This window comes from Capra hircus, chromosome 10 (assembly GCF_001704415.2).
Source record: "Capra hircus breed San Clemente chromosome 10, ASM170441v1, whole genome shotgun sequence".
Classification (NCBI taxonomy): Eukaryota; Metazoa; Chordata; class Mammalia; order Artiodactyla; family Bovidae; genus Capra; species Capra hircus.
Window position 1 is genome coordinate 95,604,017 of NC_030817.1, and position 10,854 is coordinate 95,614,870.

The window sequence follows — 10,854 nt, forward strand, 5'->3', positions numbered from 1 at the left end:
CGTGTGGGCGGCCACGTCTGCCTGGGTCGGTCGGCCCTCTGTTCCCACAGCTCCAGCAGCCAGAAGTGCCTCCCTGTAAGGATGTGCTTCTCAGGGCTTTCACCTTGGATGTGACCAAACTCTGCAAACATGAAAGGAATTGAATGTTCTTGGCTTTTTTACCCGGTGAGCTTGGGGAGCATTCGGCATGACTCATCCTTCCCCCCACGCCCTGTCTTTTTCCAAACAGAGTGCTAGCAAAAAGCATCAGCTGTGGGCAGGTGACTCACTGAAATCTTTGCAGTAAACCAGAAGTGCACTGCTTAAAAGCTGGTGCTTCACCCAGCAGTTTGCTTGAAGAATAGCTCCTGTGGTCTCCTTACCTTGCTGGCGCTTTTCATTGAGAACAAAGTTGATATGAATTGGGTCAGATAAGAGCTCCTCATTCCTGAAGTTCTTGTTCGTTTATATTTTCTGTAATAAAGGTGGACGGCTCTGTCTACGCAGTAGATTTTCAGGGTTGTCTGCTAGTGGAGTGTGACTGTGCATTTATTCGTTCATTCGTTTGATGAAGCAGCCCTTTGGTCAGTGCCTGTTGCACGCCAGGCCATGTGCTGGGTGCCATTATAAAGAAATAGGGCTTCAGAACCATACAGTGTGGTGGCGGGGAGGGCACAGGGCACATGGTTCCAATGCGTGGTGAATAAGAGTGTGGGGCATGGCGGGAGCTGCCGCCGGTGAGCGGAGACCCCTGAAGATGGCTGGCCAGGGGCACAGATGGTGCAGAAGCGCAGAAAGGATACAGAGGTGGGAGGCCTGTGTATGGTCAGATTGCCTGGGATGTGGGCCAGGTCTAGGGAATTGATGGTATACGCACATATACTTACCAACTCCCATGGGGTCTAAGTGTAAAAGTCTACAAATGTCACACTTCTAGGAGAAAATAGAACATCTTTGAGATCTGGAGTTAAGCAAAGATTTCTTAGACTTAATACCAAAAGCGCAGTCCATAAAAGAAAAAATGGACAAATTGGGCTTCATCAAAATGTTAAAATTCTGTTTTTTGAACACTATAAAGAGAATGAAAGGACAGGGAACAGGCTGGAGAAAATTTATGCAAAGTATGTGTCTGATAAAAAAACTTGTATCCAAAAGATACACTTATTTAGGAAAACAACTCTTTTTTTTTTTTAAGGGCAAAAGGTTTGAACAGATATTTCACCAAATATACATAGATATCAAATAATATCACATGTAAAGATGCTCAGTATCTTTAGTCATTGGGGAAATTCAGGTTAAAAACCACATTAGCTACCTCTAAGCACCTATTGGAATGGCTAAAATTAAAAAGACTGATCATAATAAGTGTTGGCAAGGATGTAGCTAAAGGACCTGAAACTCTTATTCCCTACCGGTGGGAATGTAAAAGGATACAACCACTTTGCTGTTCCTAATTGTTCATTCTCTAAGTCATGTCCAACCCTTTGCAACCCCAGGGATGGCAGCACACCAAGCTTTCCTGTCCTTCGCTACCTCCTGGAGCTTGCTCAAACTCGTGTCCATTGAGTCAGTGATGCCCTTCAACCATCTCATCTTCTGCCACCCTCTTCTCCTCCTGCCCTCAATCTTTCCCAGCATCGGGGTCTTTTCCAGTGAGTCGGCTCTTCTCATCAGATGGCCAGATTACTGGAGCTTCAGCTTCAGCATCAGTCCAATGAATATTCAAGGTTGATTTCTGATAAGGTTGACTGGTTTGATCTCCTTGCAATCCAAGGGACTCGGAAGAGTCTTTGGAGAATAGTTTGGCAGTTTCTTAAGTTAAACATATGCTTACCCTGCAATCCAGCCATTTCACTCCTAAGTATTTACCTAGAAGAAATGAAAATGTATGTCCATAAAAGGCAAGTATTTAAAGCAGCTTTATTTGCAGTAGCCCCAAACCAGAAACAGTCCGAATGTTCATAAACAGGAAAATGGATTATCAAATGCCATTCACACAATGGAATACCTAACCCAGCAATAAAAAGCCCTGAGCCATGCATATATACAACAGCATGAGTAAATCTCAAAATAATTATGCAAAAGAGTAGATGCTGTATATAAAATCCTAGAAATCATAAACTAGTATGTAATGACAGAAAGTAGATCGGAGGTGGCCAGGGAATGGGTAATAGCAGGGTTTAGGAAAGATGGCAGAATGGCCAACGGCACAAGAAACAAAACAAGATGACAGCTACAGGTATTTAATTGCCTTGATTGTGGCGATGGCCTCACAGCTGGATACGTGTGTCAAAACTTCAGCACGGTCAGTATGTGCAGTTTCCTGTCTTTCATTTACAGTGTGAAGTAAAGAGTAGAGATCATTGGAAAGAGAAAGAATGGACTCATACTAACTTTTTGAGCTTTTACTTCATTGAATATGTATCTTTTTAAACTTGTGATTACTGTCTTTAATTCATTTAAAATATCCTGTTTGCACAATTCTGGGCTCTGTCCCTCCCTCAGGTTCTGGGATTATTTAGGGGAAAACCCAAACCCCCTCAGCTCACTTTTAAAATCTCAGACCGCGTTCTGTTGGAAGTAGGGGTGAATGAGGCGGGAGGGGGTGCTGGAAAGGAGTTGGGAGCAGGGATGACATCCAGGTTGAGCTTCGTGGGAGAGATCGGAATTGTCCAGAATCCTTGCGGTTACTGAGAACCCTTCCAACAAAACCCTCTGCACCAGCCTCCGTCACTGTTTGGTTTGTGCACACCCGCTGCTGAGATCACACACGGCTGTTCAAGAGTCCACTTGAGAAGAAGAGGCTGCTCTCGTGGGCTCTCATGGGTCTGTCTTCCAGCAGGATCTTACTCAGTTCTTAGCTTGCCTTCCCGTCGCCACGTCTGTGCTCCCAGTCTGATGGTACACGACTGGGAAAGAAGGAATGCTAGGAGGCGATTCCCCATCTCCTTATGAAAGGCGTGCGGCCTCGGTTGGACCCGGCTGCCCCGGATGCAGTTTTTCCTTCTCCTGCCCTCCCTTGAGGGGCGGGGCCCGTCTGCGCGCGCTCTGTGAGCCTGTCTCTGCTTGCTGACATCTCTCCCTTTCTCTCCCTTAACCCGCGGGATGTACCTTTTCGCCAGAGGAGCCTTCTCGGAGAGCAGGGTACGCCTCTCACACAAGCCCCCTTGGGATCCTGATCTTTTAATTAACTACTTGTGTTGACTCTGGCTGATTTCATTACAACTAGTTGGCAACTTGGTGGCAGCTCTTTCAGTGGCCTTACTTATATAATCTATATATCTCGTTGCTCATTATATTGCATATTATGCTTTTATAAAAATTCCCTTTTGAAAGCTAAAAATCTAATAACACATACTCTCCAAAAGACCAACCAACTCATTCATCTCTATTAACGAAAAAGTGGCAGCCAAGAATTTGTTATGCTAGCAATTATTTTAACCATACTGACAGCAACTAAAACCAGGAGAGGAGAGGTGCAGGGTTGGGGGCGGGAGCAGGGCAGCAATGGCTTTGGGTTTCTGAATATTCCAGGCACAGCTCTAGGTGCTTGAAAAATGTTATCTGGAGTATCTTCCTGCACATGCTTTTAGGAAGCTGTTGGGATCTTCATTCTGCAGAGAAGGAACCAGAGCTTGGGCTAGGTGGACTCTGCCTCCCTTTCCCCACAGTGGGGGTGAACTGGAAGGACAGAGATTTGAATACAGGTTTGTTAAGTCTTCCGGCTTTGGAACCACATTCCTCCCCAGCCAGGAGACAAATTATAGCCAAGCGATAACATTTTCTCCAGCTCCCATTTACAAGCAGGCATCTCTCTGACTCTAAGCGCAAGGGAGGAATAGGAGAAGCCACCTGACCCTCGCATGCACATCGTGGCTGGACGGCGAGGGCTGCAGGAAGTCGGGACTAACGTGCCGTTGCAGTGGTGCCCCCACACCGCGCTAATCGCATCCCAGCTGGATCTTGTAATGTGGCCACGCTCCTTCCAATTAACCAGCAGAGAAAACTGTCTCTGAGAGCCTGTATAAAAAGTATTCAAAATAGTTTATTTCTTTACCCAGAGGTTCCCATGGATGAGCGCACCTGTTCAAGTTGGAATAGTTGGCTTTTGGTGAGTAGAATTACTTCAGTGTCATTCTTTCTTTTTTTTAAGATTAATATACAGCATATGAAAGTGAGGGCTAATATGGGACATGCATTTTGAAAAATGAGACCATCTCAGAACATCTGGTCCCAGTCATTAGCTAGAAAGAAACCGTCTTTAGAGAAACCGGCAACATTTGGGGCTATTTGTGTGATTCTTTTTTTTTAACTCCTTTTATCTCTCTTTTAAATTTTTTCCCTTTTTAAAATCATTTTGGCAGCCCTTAGTAGTAAAATTACACAAACAGTGCATATTTTTGTGTTGGCAGTATAATACTCAAAAGAAAGAAAGGGGATTGTTATCAAAGTAGAATAGAAAAAATCTGAAAAGTAGACCGTTTCAAAAGTGCTCTGATGTGTCTTTTTCATTTTTCTTTAAGCTTGGTATTTGCTACACCTCTGTGCTGTGCTCTGTTTCCACAGAAAAGGTATGTATTTGTTACTCTTCAGAATGATCCTGCGTTTTAACCCTAAAAACTAGTTGAAGACACAGGTTCATTTAACTAGGAGGAAAGTTGAGTCTCAAAAAGATAATGAAGCTGAGTCTCTAAAAGGAAGAGAGAGGGGCAGAAATTAAATGCACATCTATTTAATATCAAAACTCTCTTTGCCCAGCTCTTTGCTACCTGCTATGATTACATTTGAAAATGCTTTATTCTTGTGTAAGACCCAGGTTAACTCTGGTGCAAATTTGCTCTTATAAAAATTTAAATATGATTCACTGGTGTCCAGTCCATTGGCAAAGGCATCTATAAGGCAGAAATATTAGAATTTAAGTTCCACCCCCAGGGAGAGCAGCTGTATGCACTTAACTTTGGCGGTTGGTATATTGGCTTTCCTTCTTCCTACTTGAGTTTTTTTTTCCCCTTTTTGCCTTAAAAGCTTTATTGTGCATATATCTTTCATCACAAGTTGCCCTTGAATCCTGCCTTTGATGTAAGAACAGGATTAACCAGCATTAAATCAGCATCACATAAATCTGAGGCTTCAGCCCTTTTCTCTTCTAACGTCCAGGTGCAGAGGGGCAGCACTGTGCTGTGTTGCTGTGATTTCTGCCTCCAGTCCGGCCTTTGTCATGTCCTTCATGGACAGACAGGCCCCGCACAGATGGCCTTTAACGCTCGAGGCTTTCCAGTGGCTTTGGGACGCGATAGTCTCTTCTGGAACGGACTTCATCATGCCCCCGTATCTGATAGAGACATCGTCTTTTATCTGGTCCTACACTTGTCTTTGACCCCCACTGTTGTTAGCTGGGGACTTAAATTTCAAGGAGAGGGAACCTTTATCGCCTTGATGCCCATAGTTAAGCCCCCCTTGGAGAGGGCAGGAGCTTCAGAACCTGTTGTGAAGCCCGATACAGATGAATTTCCTGAAGAAGAGCACTGTTTAATTGGGCGAACCCCAGAATCTCAGGGCTTCAGGTAAGAAAGGTTTGTTTCCTTAGTCTGCGGTACTGGAATATCAGTGGTTCAGCACTTGACCTTGCGCTCAGTGACTTAGGAGCGTGGCATTTGGGTCAAGAAGGGTCTGACTTCCAATCTCAGCTGCACCTCTAGTTTCCTTATCTGTAAAATTAAGATAATACTTGACTTTCCAAGGTTTTATAAGGGTTAAAAATGCATAATGTCTGACCCAAAAATTGAGCACTAAGTCATAGCCATTATCATTGCCATTAGCAACATTATTTTAAAATTACCCAAGATCTCCGTATAGAGAAGAAAAACACAGCCAGTGTGTTTTTTTCTATATTCATAATTTTTCTTTTTTTGCATTATGTCTATAAATCTATATCCTGTCTTTTTAGCTCTTAGTTAACCACATCTCAACTATGGTGGTGGTAGTTTAGTCACTAGGTCCTGTTTGAATCTTGCGACCCCATGGACTGTAGTCTGCCAGGCTCCTCTGTCCATGGGATTCTCCAGGCAAGAACAGTGGAGTGGGTTGCCGTTTCCTTCCCCAGGGGATCTTCCTGACCCAGGGATCTCCACTGCAGATGGATTCTTTACTGACTGAGCCACCAGGGAAGCCCGCTCAAGTGAAGAACAATTCTTAAGCAACTAATTACTAGTGATACCAAGCCCAGGTTCAGCTGCTTGCAGCTCAGAAGCCAGGAATTCAAGACACAGGTGTCCGTAGAAAGGAAAGATGCTTTAGTCAGGGAGAAGGTGAACACGTGTCCAGAGACCAACTCCAAAGATTTTGCTCAGTTGTGACAGTTTTTTTTTCATGTAATACCTTTTATTAAAAAAAAAAAAAAAACTTTTAATTTTTGTATTGGAGTGTAGCCAGTTAATGGCACCCCACTCCAGTACTCTTGCCTGGAAAGTCCCATGGATGGAGGAGCCTGGTAGGCTGCAGTCCATGGGGTCGCTAAGAGTCGGACACGACTGAGCGACTTCACTTTCACTTTTCACTTTCATGCATTGGAGAAGGAAACGGCAACCCACTCCAGTGTTCTTGCCTGGAGAATCCCAGGGACGGGAGAGCCTGGTGGGCTGCCGTCTCTGGAGTCGCACAGAGTCGGACACGACTGAAGCGACTTAGCAGCAGCAGCCAGTTAACAAAGTTGTGACAGTTTCCGGTGAAGAACAAAGGGACTCAGCCACACACACACATGTATCCATTCTCTCCCAAACTCCCCTCCCATCCAGGCTGCCACATAACGTTGATGAGAGTTCCCTATGCTATACAGTAAGACCTTGTTGGTTATCCATTTTAAATATAGCAGAGTGTCCTTAGTATAGGGACACTATAGATGTACGTGTCCATCCCAAACTCCCTAACTATCCCTTCTCCCCATCCTTCCCCCGGCCCAGCAACTGTAGGTTTGTTCTCTAAGTCTGTGAGTCTGCTCCTGTTTTTTAAGCAAACTCATTTGTATCATTTCTTGTTAGATTCCACATATAAAGGAAGTCATATGATATTTCTTCTTCTCTGTCAATCACGACAGTTTTTAAAGGAAAAAAAGAGGAGGGGAAGGAATCTCAGTGAACCACCTACTCTGCCTTCAGATGTTGTCTTGCCCGAATGATCTGCCTGCAGATTGCTTGGCAGGGGACAGAGTAAGGGGTGGGTGTTGGGGTTAGGGAGCTTGTCATTGTTTTTTATTAACTGCTTAATTCTTCATTCTTCTTTCTATCTGGGAAAAGAACAGGTTATTCAGGACAGCATAAGTCAGGAGTTAGGTTAAATTGCCTGGTGATCTCATTCCTATAATTAGTTTCTTTTAAGATTAGAGGGGGACAGAAATGGATAGGGGCAAATGAACTTTCCATAACAGAAAGTCAACAGTTTTGCTGGCCAGTTTTTCTTCATCCTCTTACGTATTAAGTATGCGTTCATAATGAAAAAATAAGCTTTAATACATATGCACATATAAACCATTCAGGTACATTTTTTACATGCACAAAGCAAAGACTTCCAGTGGTCCTTCTCGGTAGTGTGACTAGAAGAGATGTTTTTCTCATATATTTTCATATTTTCTAAAAGTTTCAGAATATATATCACTATAAAGTGGACAGAAGCACATTAATGCAAGTGAATTTTTACTGCTTAAAATTCCACTGAATGCATGTGTCTTTTTCTCATGAATTGTGAACATTTATGTTATTTTCCTTAGAAAGTGTCCGGACCAAGATTACTTTCCGATACATCAGGGTCTGAGAGTGTGATCACCATACCTTCTTGCCAGCCATAAGTGGTTTTTCAGGCTTTTAGTAAGATGAGAAACAAAAAGGGGTCTGATGGTGCCTTTCTTTCTTATTTAGTGATAGTTTCCTGGGACGCGAAGCGTTTTTCAAACAGGGCTCTCACACCAGTCGTGGGGGTGAACGGGGGTCCTCACTTTCCTCTCCTCGGGTTCCAATTTCCACCGTCCATGGGATGACCCTGTCGTTTTCTCCCTTCTCCCAGTTCCATGTCTGTGACAAGCTTGGAAGCTGAGCTGCAAGCCAGGATCCGAGAGACCTACCCTGAGTTACGGCGTGTGTACTTTAACAAGGGGTTATAAAGCAGGTTAAGAAGCATCTTCAGAGGAGCCTGCCTGCCGTGAGCCTGGTGTAGCCAAGTTGGAGAGGAATAACCTGGGCGGCCGGGTTCTCACGGTGACAGAAACCTTTTAAAGACCCATAGAAGCCTTTAGAGTCCAGCTGCTACTTACGGCACAGCCCCTGGGGGTGGTCTAGGGGCCTCGCCTGCCAGCCCCTGCCCCTTACATTTGAATCATGATATGATTTACAGACATCCTTCCTGTAGCTTTTATAGTCACTGTTTTTTCAAAGACAATGTCCTGACTCACACCCAGAGTTTCCCAGAGCACCGCTAGGCATAGAGTTAGATGTTCAGTCTACTGATTGTCAGTCAGTGAAAAGGAAATCTGTTTAAAATACTGAAATTTTATCCCATTCTTGTTTCAAATCAAGGAGAGCTGAGTAGCGAGTTGAGAAAACACAAAAGCCCTGAGGCTAAACTGTAAAAAAAAAAAAAAAAGACTCGTAAATATTAAGGACAGTTTGCTTTTCTGCCCAGGTTGGGCAGGAGGCAACCTGAAATAGGAGATGAATGTTTTGGATTTGTAGGATGAAAGCTCCTTCATATACCTCCTGAAAGTCAAAGTAATAGACAAGTGTGATACATCTGTAAGCGTTCCTATTGCTGGTCGCTTTCTTTGATTGAATTTTAAATTTATTCTGTTTTATATTCTTATGAAGATATTAATCTTACCTTGCACTTGTTGACTTTATATTCAGTCATTTAAATCAACTAATTCAGTAACTGAAATGCACAAATGTCAAATTTTGGGAGTCTATTCAAAACCAGCACTACATGACTGGGTTGAATCTGGCTTTTTTTTTTTCTAAGAATCAAGAGGTCTCATCTACCTACATCTCTTTTCTTGTCGTCCTATAAGATCTCTTTGGCTTTCAGAAAGCTACAGAAATGATGTGTATGTGAATCACTGACTCAATGCATTTTACTTGAATGTTGTATATTACATTCCACCGTGTTTGAAAATAACCAGCCCATGGACCACTGTTTACATCACCTGTCCTAGTTCCACAAATAATGTATTCAATGTAACAGAGATTATGCTGTAATTCTATAGAGGTTCAAAGGCATATGTGAGGTGGTTATTTCAGTAAGTGTAGACCACTCAATACGATGTGTAATTCAGAGACCTGTAAGTGGAAACAAATGTAGAAACCAGTTTGGGCGGACTTTTGCTGACGGTGTGAGCAGACTGAATTTCCTCTTGAAGGCAGGATGGCGTGCCTCGTGTCCGTGCCTCTCTTTTCTCTGAAACAGTGAGTGGGCCCGAAGCTGGGCTACTCTGGGCCCTCCTTTTGCTGCCAGAGCTTTCTCAGGCAGGCTTTCTGTCTTAAGCCATTTGAAGCAAAAGAGCTTCCCCGTGACATTCTGACCTTGGACGTCTTTTGTTGCCATCTTTGCTTCTCTTTGAAAATTGGTGAAAGCTAGAAATTTGAGGCAGAGCTCCCCAAGGTGCTTAAAGGGCACTTTTAACAAGAAACTAAGGCAACTTGAAGGGTTTCCCCAGCGGCTCAGATGGCAAAGAGTCTGCAATGCGGGAGACCTGGGATCGATCCCTGGCTCAGGAAGATCCCCTGGAGAAGGCAATGGCAACCCGCTCCAGTACTCTTGCCTGGAGAATCCCATGGACGGAGGAGCCTGGCGGGCTGCAGTGCATGGGGTCCCAAAGAGCCGGACACTGAGTCACTAGCAATTTCACACTCAAGGCCTTGGAGCCTCCACCCCCCCACCCCTGCCTCCAGCTAACCTCAGAATTCTTGGCCCCGGATCATTGGCATTTCCATGTTAGTCTTGACCTTCATTTAAAAATGGATGGCTGGTTGAAAGGTTGATGAACTGACCAAATGTTTAATACATACCAGGATGAGAGAACCAGAGCCTCGTGACAAAAGGGAACGAGCCTGGAGATGTGTCTTTTTAAACGTTATCTGCTGAAGCTTCTGATTTTTGATGCTTCTATAGAGAAATATGAACTGTAAAGTTGAATCATGGTTTATCAAAAGGAACAAAATGAACCAAGGTTGGCAGTCTTTGCTGATCTCTTAGGAATACCTTTTCTGGAGAAAAGTTGACATGAAGTGCAATAAGCTTATAAAGGTAAATAGTTATTAATATTTTGGGTAACATAATGAATTATAAGTGTGAATGACTGGCAGCTTTTATTTCAGTATTAGCACAGTGTCTAGCCAGTGTTGGAGTCCATGTATTATTTCATTTCAACTGGATGAAATGTTAAATAAACTCAGAATGAAAATAAATCCTCTTTTTTATTTGTATGTAAAGGACAAAGCAGTTTTTATGTTAAAGTCAATGGTACCTTCCATTCAAACTTAATATCTAGGTACCGTCTTAATATCTAGGTAACTCCTATATTAATCAGGTAATACATTTCTAGTTTTGGCTACCAATTTTCCACGTTTTTGAAGAGCATAGAGGCACCCGGCACCCACCACGAGCCCCACAGTGTAAATTCCAGGAACATTCATTCTGACACGGGGGAATGAGATTCTGCCTTTGGCCTTGGTGACTAACACCCTTGCATGTGATGCTGAGGTCAATTCGCTTTTATATTGTTCATCAGAATCTAACATGGAACTCGCGATTTCCATAGTTCACAGAGAAAACATGCATCTAACCCAGGATCTGGGGAGGGCCTTTTGACAGACGCGATAGAGAGCTGAGCAT

At 43.5% G+C, this 10,854-nt stretch overlaps 1 protein-coding gene across 1 annotated transcript in view; it reads left to right on the forward strand.

The window, feature by feature from the left end:
- The window catches only part of SFXN1 (sideroflexin 1), a 55,761-nt gene extending 45,334 nt beyond the window's left edge, over positions 1 to 10,427 (forward strand). Inside the window, exons 9-11 of the mRNA XM_018053705.1 lie at positions 4,041 to 4,090; positions 4,503 to 4,550; positions 8,035 to 10,427. Coding sequence (XP_017909194.1) covers positions 4,041 to 4,090; positions 4,503 to 4,550; positions 8,035 to 8,131 — 195 coding nt within the window. The 3' untranslated portion in view covers positions 8,132 to 10,427. The remainder of the gene's footprint in view (positions 1 to 4,040; positions 4,091 to 4,502; positions 4,551 to 8,034) is intronic.